This window comes from Chionomys nivalis, chromosome 7, assembly GCF_950005125.1.
Source record: "Chionomys nivalis chromosome 7, mChiNiv1.1, whole genome shotgun sequence".
Classification (NCBI taxonomy): Eukaryota; Metazoa; Chordata; class Mammalia; order Rodentia; family Cricetidae; genus Chionomys; species Chionomys nivalis.
The window spans coordinates 11,161,794-11,173,309 of record NC_080092.1 but is presented as its reverse complement, the minus strand read 5'-3'; the positions used below and the strand labels follow the sequence as shown (position 1 = coordinate 11,173,309).

The following is an 11,516-nucleotide window of genomic DNA, read 5'->3' as shown; positions in this document are numbered from 1 at the left end:
CACCAGTAACCTCTCCTGGGCTCTCTTTCGGAATTTCAGCCCTGCCATACAGTACTAAGTCTTAGCTTCGCTCCAGTGGCTGCCTCTGCTTAAGAAACCGCAGAGGCCGGGCGTTGGTGGCGCACGCCTTTAATCCCAGCACTCGGGAGGCAGAGGAAGGCGGATCTCTGTGAGTTCGAGACCAGCCTGGTCTACAAGAGCTAGTTCCAGGACAGGCTCCAAAACCACAGAGAAACCCTGTCTCGAAAAACCAACCAACCAACCAAACAAACAAACAAAAAACAAAAAAACTAAGAAACTGCAGAGAACTGAGCAGAAGGCAGGGTTATATAGAATTTTGGGGAGAAGGGGTGATGGAACTTTTCTTGGTGAAGCATTCCAGTGTTTATATTGGTAGAATTTCAAGTCCAGAGTTGGGCTTTTTACTCTTTAGAGTGGGGGCAGGGTCTAGTAGTTGGGGCAGTTAGAATGGTCTATGGGTGGAACCTGGCAGTTGGCGGTCCTTGGGGGAGGGGCCTGGTCGCTCGCGGAGGTGCTTACAGTAAATACCAAAACAGTTTGGCAATGGATCTTAACAACAGTCCACGGGTGTTATCAGCCAAGTCTGCTTTCCTGTTTGGGCTACAACCGCATAGAGATGCCTGGCGTGCGCCAGTGCCCTGGGAGGCCACAAGAGGGCGTCAGATCCCCTGGAACTAAAGCTACAGAAAGTTGTGAGCCACCACGTGATTGCTGGGAACAGAACCCAGGTCCCCTGAAGGGAAGTTTAAGTCTTAACTGCTGAACCATCACTCTTGCTCAACCTCACAAGCCTTAACAAGGTTTTTCCGAATGAACCTATACCTGCCCATGTGCTACTTAGCGTCTGGATAAGCATTTACCCTGACAGCCTTGTGGGGCTTTGTACCTGTGGTGAAACGAGGGCTCAGGATTCTACACAGTTACGCAAAACAAATTTTTAGTTCCATAGCCTAAGCTTTCGCGATAGGCTAGCTGTGTGATCTTGGGCAAGAGACTTATTAACTGATTCTCGATGCCACAATCACCGGACTTATAATAAAACCTATTTCATACAATATCGTGAAAGTCCTATTTCATGTAAGCACGTGTTTAGTAAGTGAGTACAGGTTTCGCGACACACTCCTAGGATCTGCGGACTTCGTGAGCTGTCACAGACACGTGCCATTCTTAGGCCTGGGCAGTTCTCTCTTCAAAAGAGAAGGGGTCCGCCCTGGTGTTTCCTTTGCATCCTCTTCAGTTACAGTCGGCGATCTTGCTCTCGGAGAGCTCGGCCATTAGATCTGCGCTGGGAGAATGGCAAGAGAACAAGTCATACCCAGCGCGTTCTTCTGGGTCGACCAGCTGCCTAAAGTTGGAGAACTACAGACGACCGCTCAAAGGGAGGCTAACGCACAAGCGCCTAGATATGATTTACTTGATAGCTGGAACGCAGCTGGCTTGGGGGGTAGGAGGGGGGTGCTTGATCCACACCGCAGGCGCAGAAACAAACAAGGGCGGTCTGTGGACTACATTTCCCGGCAGTCGCCGCGCAGCTCGAGCCCAGTAAGCGGCGTGATGCAGGCTTTAGTTCTCTGGGGTGTTGCGACCGGCATTTATGGGCCCCAACATGACACTCTAACACAGCTGGATTCTGGTTCAAACGTGGCTTAGGAACTTTGGCAAACTTCCTAAGAAAATCTGATCCACCCAGGGATTCCCACTCCTACGGCTTTCCATCTGGCAGCCACGCCCACTCTGTAGCCCCGCCTCCCGTCCGCAGGTGGACACTTTCTCCTCCCGCTCTTTAATGCAAATTTTCCCATCTCCTTTGTCGGCAGTGAGTACGTGGCGAGACCCGACCCAATGGGAGACCGAGGAAGCCAAACGTAAATCGGAAGTCCGTCTCGCCCGGCGGCCGTTGGCTTATGACGCCTAACTCGCGCGCTGGAACTTCCGCCACGGGCACCGAGGGCTAAATTCTGTGCGGGCCCGAGAAGCCGGTCAGGTGGAGACGCTGCAGGGCTAGTGCCAAGATTTCGACCTGGGTTCTTCGGGCGGGATTTGGAGCCCGGGCCCCCTCGGCTGCTGCAGTCTTGCTCTGCCGTTGTGCGGAACCTGGGCGGACGACGTAGCTGCTTTCGGGACCTAGGCGCTCTGGGGACATGACCATGGCTGCTGGCCCGGGCTCCCAGGAGCCGGAAGGGCTCCTGATCGTGAAGCTGGAGGAGGACTGCACCTGGAGCCAGGAGGTACCCCCGCCGGGCCCAGAGCCCAGCCCAGAGGCCTCCCACCTTCGTTTTCGGCGGTTCCGCTTTCAAGAGGCCTCTGGTCCCCGAGAGGCCCTGAGCCAGCTTCAGGAGCTTTGCCATGGGTGGCTGCGACCGGAGATGCGCACCAAGGAGCAGATACTGGAACTATTGGTGCTGGAGCAGTTCTTGACTATCCTTCCCCAAGAGATTCAGAGCAGGGTGCAGGAGCTGCGCCCAAAGAGCGGCGAAGAAGCAGTAACCCTTGTGGAGCGTATGCAGAGAGAACTTGGGAAACGGAGGCAACAGGTGACAGAAAGAGCTGTTTTATCCGTAGCTTGACCGGGAAGAAGGGAACATTGTGCTAGTCTAGTTTTGTAGTCGAATATACTTGATTTCCTGAGTGGACGTTACGTGAGGAAGAGGGATTTTCGTGGTTTATCTGGAACATTTTCCTTTCAGATTTTCCCCCATATGACGATAGTGGGCAGTGACGAGGACTTTATTTCAGAGGCGTCGCATAGTTAGTCCTGTCGTTAGTACTTTGCGACTTTGAGCAGACTACTTAATCTGTTTGGTCCTCTTTTTCTGTTGATAAAATGAAGATGCTAAAGTATTGTCTGGGGACAGTTTCGAGGGTCAGGAGAACAGTATGCCAAGCAGTATGTCAAGTTTGACGCTGCTGCCACTGCTTTGAGATTTTTTTTTCTTTTTTCTTTTTTTTTGTGACAGGGTCTTATGTAGCCCATGCTGACTGTGACTCACTGTGTAGCTCAGCTTGGCTCTGGACCAGTGGCGAGCCTTCAGCTTGTTTCCCAAAATTTTGAGTTCTAGGGTTACAGGCGTGTGCCATCACGCTTTGCTTTGCTCTTTCAAAAGGCAAATCCTAGCTATGTAAAACCCAAGCTTAAACTCAAGGCAATCCTCCTGCTTCAACCTCCCTAGTTCAGGGATTACCACAGACATGCCACCACCCCAGTCTTATACTTAGTGGTTAATACCCAGTGTATCTTGGGCAAAAGTCTCTGATGCAGAGTTGGATCTGTGTTAATCGAACTTTGAAAAACAGCCAAATACTGAGGCTTTGTGGTCACTGCCTGATAAGTTCGCATGGAAGCACCCAGGAAAAGGGGGAGAGAGCGAGCAAGCAGTAGTGGGGGTTTCAGAAGAGTATATTGAGGTGTGCGCTGCCAGTGGACCCTCATTTTTTCTCGCTCCTGCCCCTCCCGTTTTCTCTGTCACACACAATCTAAAGCATTTAGCATTAAGCATCCTCTTGGCGAAGACCAAAGGGATGGTCCGTGGTTCTCTTCTGAAGGCTTGTCCTAAGAATCCTGTACTAATTTCCGTTTCTGTCAGCCCCATTGTGATGATGAGTGATGTGGGTTGGTTCCCAGGTCACAAACCAAGGGCGGGGAGCAGAAGTGCTTTTGGAGGAGCCTTTGCCACTGGAAACAGCAAGAGAGTCACCGAGCTTCAAGCTGGAGCCCATGGAGACTGAGCGAAGCCCTGGCCCCAGGCTGCAGGAGCTGCTAGACCCCAGCCCCCAAAGGGACCCCCAGGCTGTAAAGGAGAGGGGTGAGGGGCAGTTATCTGGGCAAGTGGGAGGGAGGAGGGGCTTTGGGGTTGCCTCTGACCTTAGTAGAATGTAGTAGAGGTGCCAAGGAGAAAGAGTTTCTGAAGTTAAGGTTCTCAGATGTGGTTTGAAAAACCCAAGAGTGGTGGTGTGGGTTCTGTGAGGGGTGGGTGGGAGGAAAGGGGGACTCTCTTAGTAAAGCCCCTTTGTGCAGAGAACTGGCAGTTTACAGTTAGACGATTGATGTGGGGATGTGTGTGGTTAGAGCACTGTTGGCGGGGGTGTAAGGCTGCCCCGTTACTTTAGATCACTTTATTACACCTTTGCTACCTTTTGTTTAATGTCAACCTAAAAGTGGAGGCTGGGTGCTGGGGAATGCATATTGTATTATAATAATCTGTGGGTTTCCAAGATTTAGTGTTACTGTTCTCATTGTCATTTCTGTCATCTTCAGCATTATCTGCTTCCTGGCTCTCCCTCTTTCCTCCTGAAGGGAATATGGAAGATAAGGATATGACTGGTTCCCAGGTGATGTGGAAGTCTCATTGCCTCTCCCCAGAACCCTCCTTTTCTCCCCTCTTTTTGGGGTGGGAGGTGCCCCTCGGTACTAAGAGGATCTTTTCTTTCTGATCAGATACCTCCCTTAGCTTCTATGTCTTTTCAACCCATCACTTAGAGGCCTGGGACCCTTCCTCCCCCATGACATGTGTCCTTGGCACTCCTGATTTCCCGCCTGTAACTCTGCTTGAATTGTTCTTGTTGCGTGTGATGCTAAAGGAGATCTTGTGTTATTTCAGTTGCCCGAGAACTTTGAGGACATGGCGGTGTATATCTCTCAGGAGTGGGGCCATCAGGATCCTAGTAAGAGAGCTCTCTCAAGGGACGTGGTGCGAGATACTTATGAGAACGTGGGCACGCTAGGTAAGATCTTCTCTCTCTGGGATGCTGACGTGTATGACCAGGGTGGCCTGGTCCTTGGACACACATTCCTCCTGGCCATGAGCTCTGAGTTTTGTCAAGAGATCCCCACTTCCCTTTGGCTCTGAAGTTTCTCCTGCTGTGGTCAGTGAAACATCTGCCACGTGGCACAGTTGAGAGACTGACTGGCATCCTTAGACCATGTGTCTGTTGCTGGGGCTGAAGGCAGAGTCTGGGCTGTAGAGAGCTTCCAGGGGCAGCACAGGCGTATCCAGTGACCACAGGCCACATCATATGTTCAGTGCTCTCCACTCTATCTGGCATCCACGCCCTCTGTGCTCCATTGGTATTTCTAGACGTCTTACAAAGACAGAAAGTCCAGGGCCCTGGCATTAATACGCCAAATTATTAGCTTTCCTAGCCTGTAAAAGTCCAGGAAGGGGCAGAGCGCTTGTAAATTTGGATCAATGTATACACAATGTATACACAAAGTAGGCTAGATAATACATTAATTAAAGTGTGTGTTGAACAATTGTGCTCAGGTTAAAAATGATGCCAATAAAATAAGACAAACTGTTAGTCGAATGTAGTTGAGCATTACATAGTTCCTCAACTTTTCTGTGTAGATGAAATTTCTCGTAGTAAAAAGTTGGAGGTGCTGGGCGGTGGTGGTGCATTACTTTAATCCCAGCACTCCAGAGGCAGAGGTAGTCGGATCTCTGTGAATTTGAGGCCTGTGTGGTCTACAGAGCGAGTTTTAGGACAACTGGGGCTACACAGAAACCCTGTCTCAGGAGAAAAGAAATTGGAGGCAGTCTAAGCAAGCCGTGTTGTGTGTGCAGTATGGTTGGTGGTGCTGAAGCACACACCGGGAAGACCTCACACCGCAGGTTTTCCACGCACCACATTTACAGCTGTTAGAGTTGCGCTTTCGCGTTCCTGCACCAAGAGCTCCTCTGGGCTTTGCGTCCCTTTCCGCTGCTGTGCCAGCTGACGGCAGAGACTGGTTTGTTGGAAATGGGCTCCTGCTGGAGCCCGAGTGAGCTGTTTTTCTTTTTAGCAGGGCCCGGGAAGATTTACAGGTTTTAATCTCATGGTCTTCTAAGAACTTCTAAGAAAACTGACTTCACGTTTTCTTCTAGAGTTTTACAGTTTAGTTTAGCGCTATCTAAAAAGCCACACTTTCACTAAAGTAAGTTGAATCTCAAGTGGTCATCCCGTGTTTATTTTATAGTTACTTGAATTACAAATTGTATGTTCTCATTAAACAAATTCAAGTTCTTTGAAAATATTTAAAGACCCATAGTCTTGTAATTTCTTTTCCCTGGAGCATAACTCCTGGGAATGGTTTCTTGTGTTTCCTGACTAATATGTGTCAGAGTTAGAGTTGGTTTCTCTGCTGCTGGCAGGAAACAAGATTCTATTTTCTCTGAGTGGTGAAGAATGTGGTGATGTTTCTTCCATTGTGCACAGAGTCTTGCATTCCTGGTCAGGAAGTCTTAAGCACCCAGGCGGAGCAAGGAGGGAAGCCGTGGGACCCTAGTGTGTCGAGCTACAAGGGAGGCGGGAGCCCCAGAGACCCAGTCCCAGGTGAGACGTGAAGACAGACGGCTCAAGAGGGCTCCCACAGTGTATGACACTTGGGGATCCGAGTACACGGCCAGTGCAGCACACTGGGGACAATTGCTTTGTCTCCTGCACGCTTAGCAAGGCACGTGAGGAGTGGAGACTGTACATTTGAGGAGGTCCTAACTCATGGACTTACTCGGTACATTCTGTCCAGTCTCAGCCTTGATCCATACTGGAGGGGTTAAGCTAGCTGGAAAGCAGGGTGGGGGCCTGCAGAGGGTTCTGAGACTCGTCTGAGCCCTGCGTCTTGGAGTCTGTGCGCCACATGTTTCTCCAGCATGCTTTCCAGACAGGGACGGGGAAACTGAGCTAAACTCTGTTCTCGGGGCCTCGCCTATGAAGAGATTTCTCTTTTCCATTGTAAAATAATCTAGAGGTTTTTTTCTCTCTTCCTAGGGGTAGAAAAATTTGAGAACTCAGAAAGAAGCGGTGCGTCTGTCTCTCCCGAAAGTCCCCATCCTCCAGTACTGCTGCCTGGCCAGGCCAGAAGGGAGGTGCCCTGGAGTCCTGAGCAGGGAAGACCTGATGACAGAGAAGAAGGACATTGGGAATGTCCCCCAGGGGACAAAATAGAGGAGCCCTTGGTGGGAACCACAAGTTGTGGAGGACTGGCACAGCCAAAGGAACTGCCCAAGAAGCTCCATTTGTGTCCTCTGTGTGGCAAGAATTTCTCTAATAACTCCAACCTCATCAGGCACCGGAGAATACACGCGGCAGAAAAACTGTGCATGGATGTAGAATGTGGTGAAGTCTTTGGTGGGCATCCACATTTTCTGTCGCTGCACAGAACACACGTGGGAGAGGAAGCCCATAAGTGCCTTGAATGTGGGAAATGCTTTAGTCAGAATACCCACCTCACCCGCCATCAGCGCACCCACACGGGTGAGAAGCCCTACCAGTGCAACGTTTGTGGGAAAAGCTTCTCCTGCAACTCCAACCTCCACAGACACCAGAGGACACACACTGGGGAGAAGCCCTACAAGTGCCCCGAGTGTGGGGAGATCTTCGCCCACAGCTCCAACCTGCTTCGGCACCAGAGGATCCACACCGGAGAGAGGCCCTACCGGTGCCGGGAGTGTGGGAAAAGTTTCTCTCGCAGCTCACATCTTGTCATTCACGAGAGAACCCACGAGAAAGAGAGACTCGACCCTTTCCCCGAGTGCGGGCAAGGAATGAGTGACAGCACCCCCTTTCATACAAACCCCGGAGCCCACAGAGTGGAGAAGAAACTCTTTGAATGCTCAACCTGTGGGAAAAGTTTCCGGCAGGGCATGCACCTTACCCGGCACCAGAGAACACACACGGGAGAAAAACCGTATAAGTGTCCCCTTTGTGGGGAAAACTTCTCTCATAGATCCAACTTGATCAGGCACCAGAGAATCCACACAGGGGAGAAGCCCTACACCTGCCACGAGTGTGGGGACAGTTTCTCTCACAGTTCCAACCGGATTCGCCACCTGAGAACCCACACGGGAGAAAGACCGTACAAATGTTCCGAGTGCGGGGAAAGCTTCTCTCGGAGCTCCCGCCTTACAAGTCACCAGAGAACTCACACTGGCTAGAAAGAGTGCGGTTTCTTTTTGCCCCTGTTTTGGCAAAAGTTGTCAGAAGTTGTTATTCAGAGCTGGTATTCTTTGCCCATTTGGTGTATTTTGCTGGTAACTAATATAAAGAAAAAGTGAAACTTATTTTAAGGGAGATTCGGAGGTGAAAAACTAGTTTAAAACTAAAAAGTTCAGTCTCTAGAAGGAAGAACTCAAATTCTTTGAAGTAACCTGCTCAGAGCCACTTTTCATTTTGTTTTTGGGTGGACCTCCTTTATTGTTTGACTACAGTATGGTTTGGGTGCTGTGCTGATTCTAGTATTCCAGCAGTCTTGGAAATACAGGGACTTCAATTCCCTCTTTATTTGTACATTTAGCAGGAGAGTTTGGGCTCCTGAGGCCCTTGAGTCAAAGAAGAAGGGCTAGTTGTTCAGCTGGGAGATCAGCTGAAGGTCAACAAGACTAATTTTAAGTTGCATCTTTTTGAAAGCACTGGCTGGGAAGTTCTGGGCAGTCTAGTTCTACCATTGCGATACCCCTCTGAGTAGTTTGACAGGAGTGCTCATTGGCATATAAGGTGACCTCAGAAAAAAAGGAAACCAGACGCAGAGGGAGTCCTAAGGTAGAGTCCGCAGGTGAGCCCAGCATCTTACAGGTTAAATGGGTATGTGCTTACAGTGTCCCTTCCAGAGACAGACTTTCTTCTGCTGTCAAAGGTGCACAGTGCTCTAGAGACATGTTTCTGGGTGGAAGTTTCCGTGATTCCTCAGAAACAGAAAACAGATCCTAAAGAAATGAGGAATTGTGTCTTTCCCTGTTGAAAATGTTTGAAAGGTTTATAATAAATATCTCCCAGGAAACATGAGTATGTATGAGTCTTCATTGAGGGCTTTTGAGTTGATATGTTTCTGACAAACTCTTCTTTCCTTGTGCAGGTTCTAACTAAGGTAGCTTTTGCTTGGTTGAAGCAAGGTGTTGTTTTCCTGGGTCGGACTGTTCTGTGTGAGCATAGATGTTTACAGTTCTGTTTAGGATGCTACGTTCCTGTGAAGTTTTGTTTTTTTGTATTTTTTTAATGTTTTAGGTTAGTATGCAAAAGTAATGATTTCATCATACGACTCTTAGTAGCTATCAGGCTTTTTAAAGACAGGATATTTTTGTTTTGCAAAACTGGTTCCCAGGAAGGAATCTAATAATGGTCTTGATACAACCATTGGTCATTAATGGTGCAGAGATAAGAAGGGCAAAATTACTCAGAGGTAAGCATTACGTTTTAGAAGGTGGGCTTGGGATAGAAATCATAGGGGTGTTTATCTTTTGATAAATTGGAATCTGCTCAATCATTTCCTTGCCACCCAGACATGAAATCGCACAGAAACTATATTAATTACAACACTGTTTGGCCAATGGCTCAGGCATATTTCTAGCTAGCTCTTAACATCTTGAATTAACCCATTTCTATCAATCTGTGTATCACCACAAGGCTGTGGCCTACTGGTTATGATTTCCCACCTGGCTTTACTCTGCTAAGCCATTGGCCAAAAGAGCTTTATTCATTAAACAATAGAAGCATCACATATACAGAAAGACATCCACCTCAGACTATCATTACCTTATGCAGCTAGCCACAACTGCAGTGGGTACACGAGTGAGTTACATCCAGAAGACAGCATTTTACAGCCCTCCTTTCCATCCTTCAGCTCTGTCTTCCCATCTTGTTTCTCGATGTTCCCTGAACCTTGGTGGGGTGTGACAGCAGATGTCCCATTTAGGGCTGAGCACTGACAGCTAAAGTAAGATCTTGTAAGTCAATTGGGAAGTAGGTAGGCCAAGAATGTGGAGTCTTGAGTCAGTGCAATGAATAAGCAATCACTTAGGTTAACTCAGCAGTTCTCAGCCTGTGATGCTATGGGATAATGCTCTTGTACACTGTAAAGATTTGTCGCTTGTATTGGTCTAACAAAACTCTGATTGACCAGTAGCCAGGAAGGAAGTATAGGCAGGGCAACCACACTAGAATTCTGGGAAGAAGAAAGGCAGAAACACAGTCACCAGCCAGATGCAGAGGAAGCAAAATGAGAACACCTTACTGAGAAAAGGTACCTAGCCACATGGCTAAACATAGATGAGAATTATAGATTAAGTTGTAAGAGCTAGTTAATAGTAAGCCTGAGCTAATAGGCCAAATATTTTAATATAAGCCTCTGTGTGTTTCTTTGGGACTGAACAGCTGTGGGACCAGGTGGGACAGAAACTTCCAACTATACACCATCGGGGGTCACATATCAGATATTATACATGTTAAATAATTACATTATAATTTATAGCAGTTGCAAAATTACAGTTATGAAGTAGCAACAAAACAATTTTATGATTGGTAGTTATGAGGAACGTTATTAAAGGGTTGCAGCACCAGAAAGGTGTAGAACCACAGGATTATCCCTTTTAACCTTCCTGAAAGAGCAAGAGTGTCAGGTTGATGGGGGATACCCCTCTATGATGTGAATATGTTTTATTACCATTGGTTAATAAAGAATCTGATTTGGCCAATAGCTAGACAAAATAGAGCCAGGTGGGAAATCCAGTCACTAGGAAAAGAAGGCAGAGTCAGGGAGATGCGACTAGCTGCCAGGGAAGCAAGATGGGAGGTAACAAGCTACAAGCCTCGTGGTAGAATATAAACTGATAGAAAAAATGGGAATATATGTATATATCCAGTAAGAAGCCTGAGCCATTGGCCAAAATGCTTGTAAATATACAAGTTTCTGTGTTGTATACCCAGGGTAGGGCAGTTGGGAAATGAAAGTGCAGCCTTCAGCTACATCAGGTTTATGGAGATAATCTTAAGAGCTTTACACACTTGGTGAGTGTTACTCAAAATGACAGCCAGGCCATTAAAAAGCTTTAGTAACTGAGCTGGGTAGTGGTGGCACATGCCTTTAATTCCAGAATTTGGGACGCAGAGGCAGGAGTATTTTATGTGATTTTTGAGGCCAGCCTGTTGTACAGAACAGGGACAGCCAAAGCTACACAGAGAAACGCTGTCTCAAAAGTAAAAACAGTAAAAAACTATGGGTTGAGGGAGCCTAAAATGAATATTAAGACAGTGGCTGCCTTTAGAACCTTTGCCTCTATCCTCTTCTGTCCACCGGTTAAGGTGTTTACTGCAAGTAGACATCTGGTCTCTTACGTGGAGGTGTTTGTCCATCTTCCCTCAGCGTAGTTACTGTGTGGTGGGCAGGGGTTTACAGTCTTTCCATTCCCTCTTCTACAGTGTTCCCCAAGCCTTGGGAGTATGGACTGATGCAGATATGTAGAGAATATTCCAGAACTGGACTGACCACAGGTGGAACCAGCTTTCGAGATGGGTCATGAAGTCTGAAGAATTCCCGAGACAATGAGAGACTCAGTGCGAATTTGGAGTGTTTGAATTCTGAAATATGTGGCTGGATGGAATAGATGAGGACAAAGGAGCATGTTGAGAACTAACGCAGCTTGGAGGCCAAGCTACCTGTTCGGCTTGTTGATCAAACAAGCTTGGTTATTACCCAAAATATCAGAGTGATCCTTTTAGTGGGCTTTGCCACCCCAAGTAAAAACCAG

At 48.0% G+C, this 11,516-nt stretch overlaps 1 protein-coding gene across 1 annotated transcript; it reads left to right on the top strand.

The window, feature by feature from the left end:
• Positions 1-1,965: 1,965 nt before the first annotated feature.
• Znf263 (zinc finger protein 263) lies at positions 1,966-8,763 on the top strand. Its single transcript, XM_057776833.1, has 6 exons — positions 1,966-2,555; positions 3,644-3,824; positions 4,277-4,350; positions 4,620-4,743; positions 6,214-6,330; positions 6,766-8,763. Exons 1-6 carry the CDS (start codon positions 2,163-2,165, stop codon positions 7,929-7,931), a joined length of 2,055 nt encoding a protein of 684 aa, XP_057632816.1. The 5' UTR covers positions 1,966-2,162; the 3' UTR covers positions 7,932-8,763.
• Positions 8,764-11,516: the final 2,753 nt, after the last annotated feature.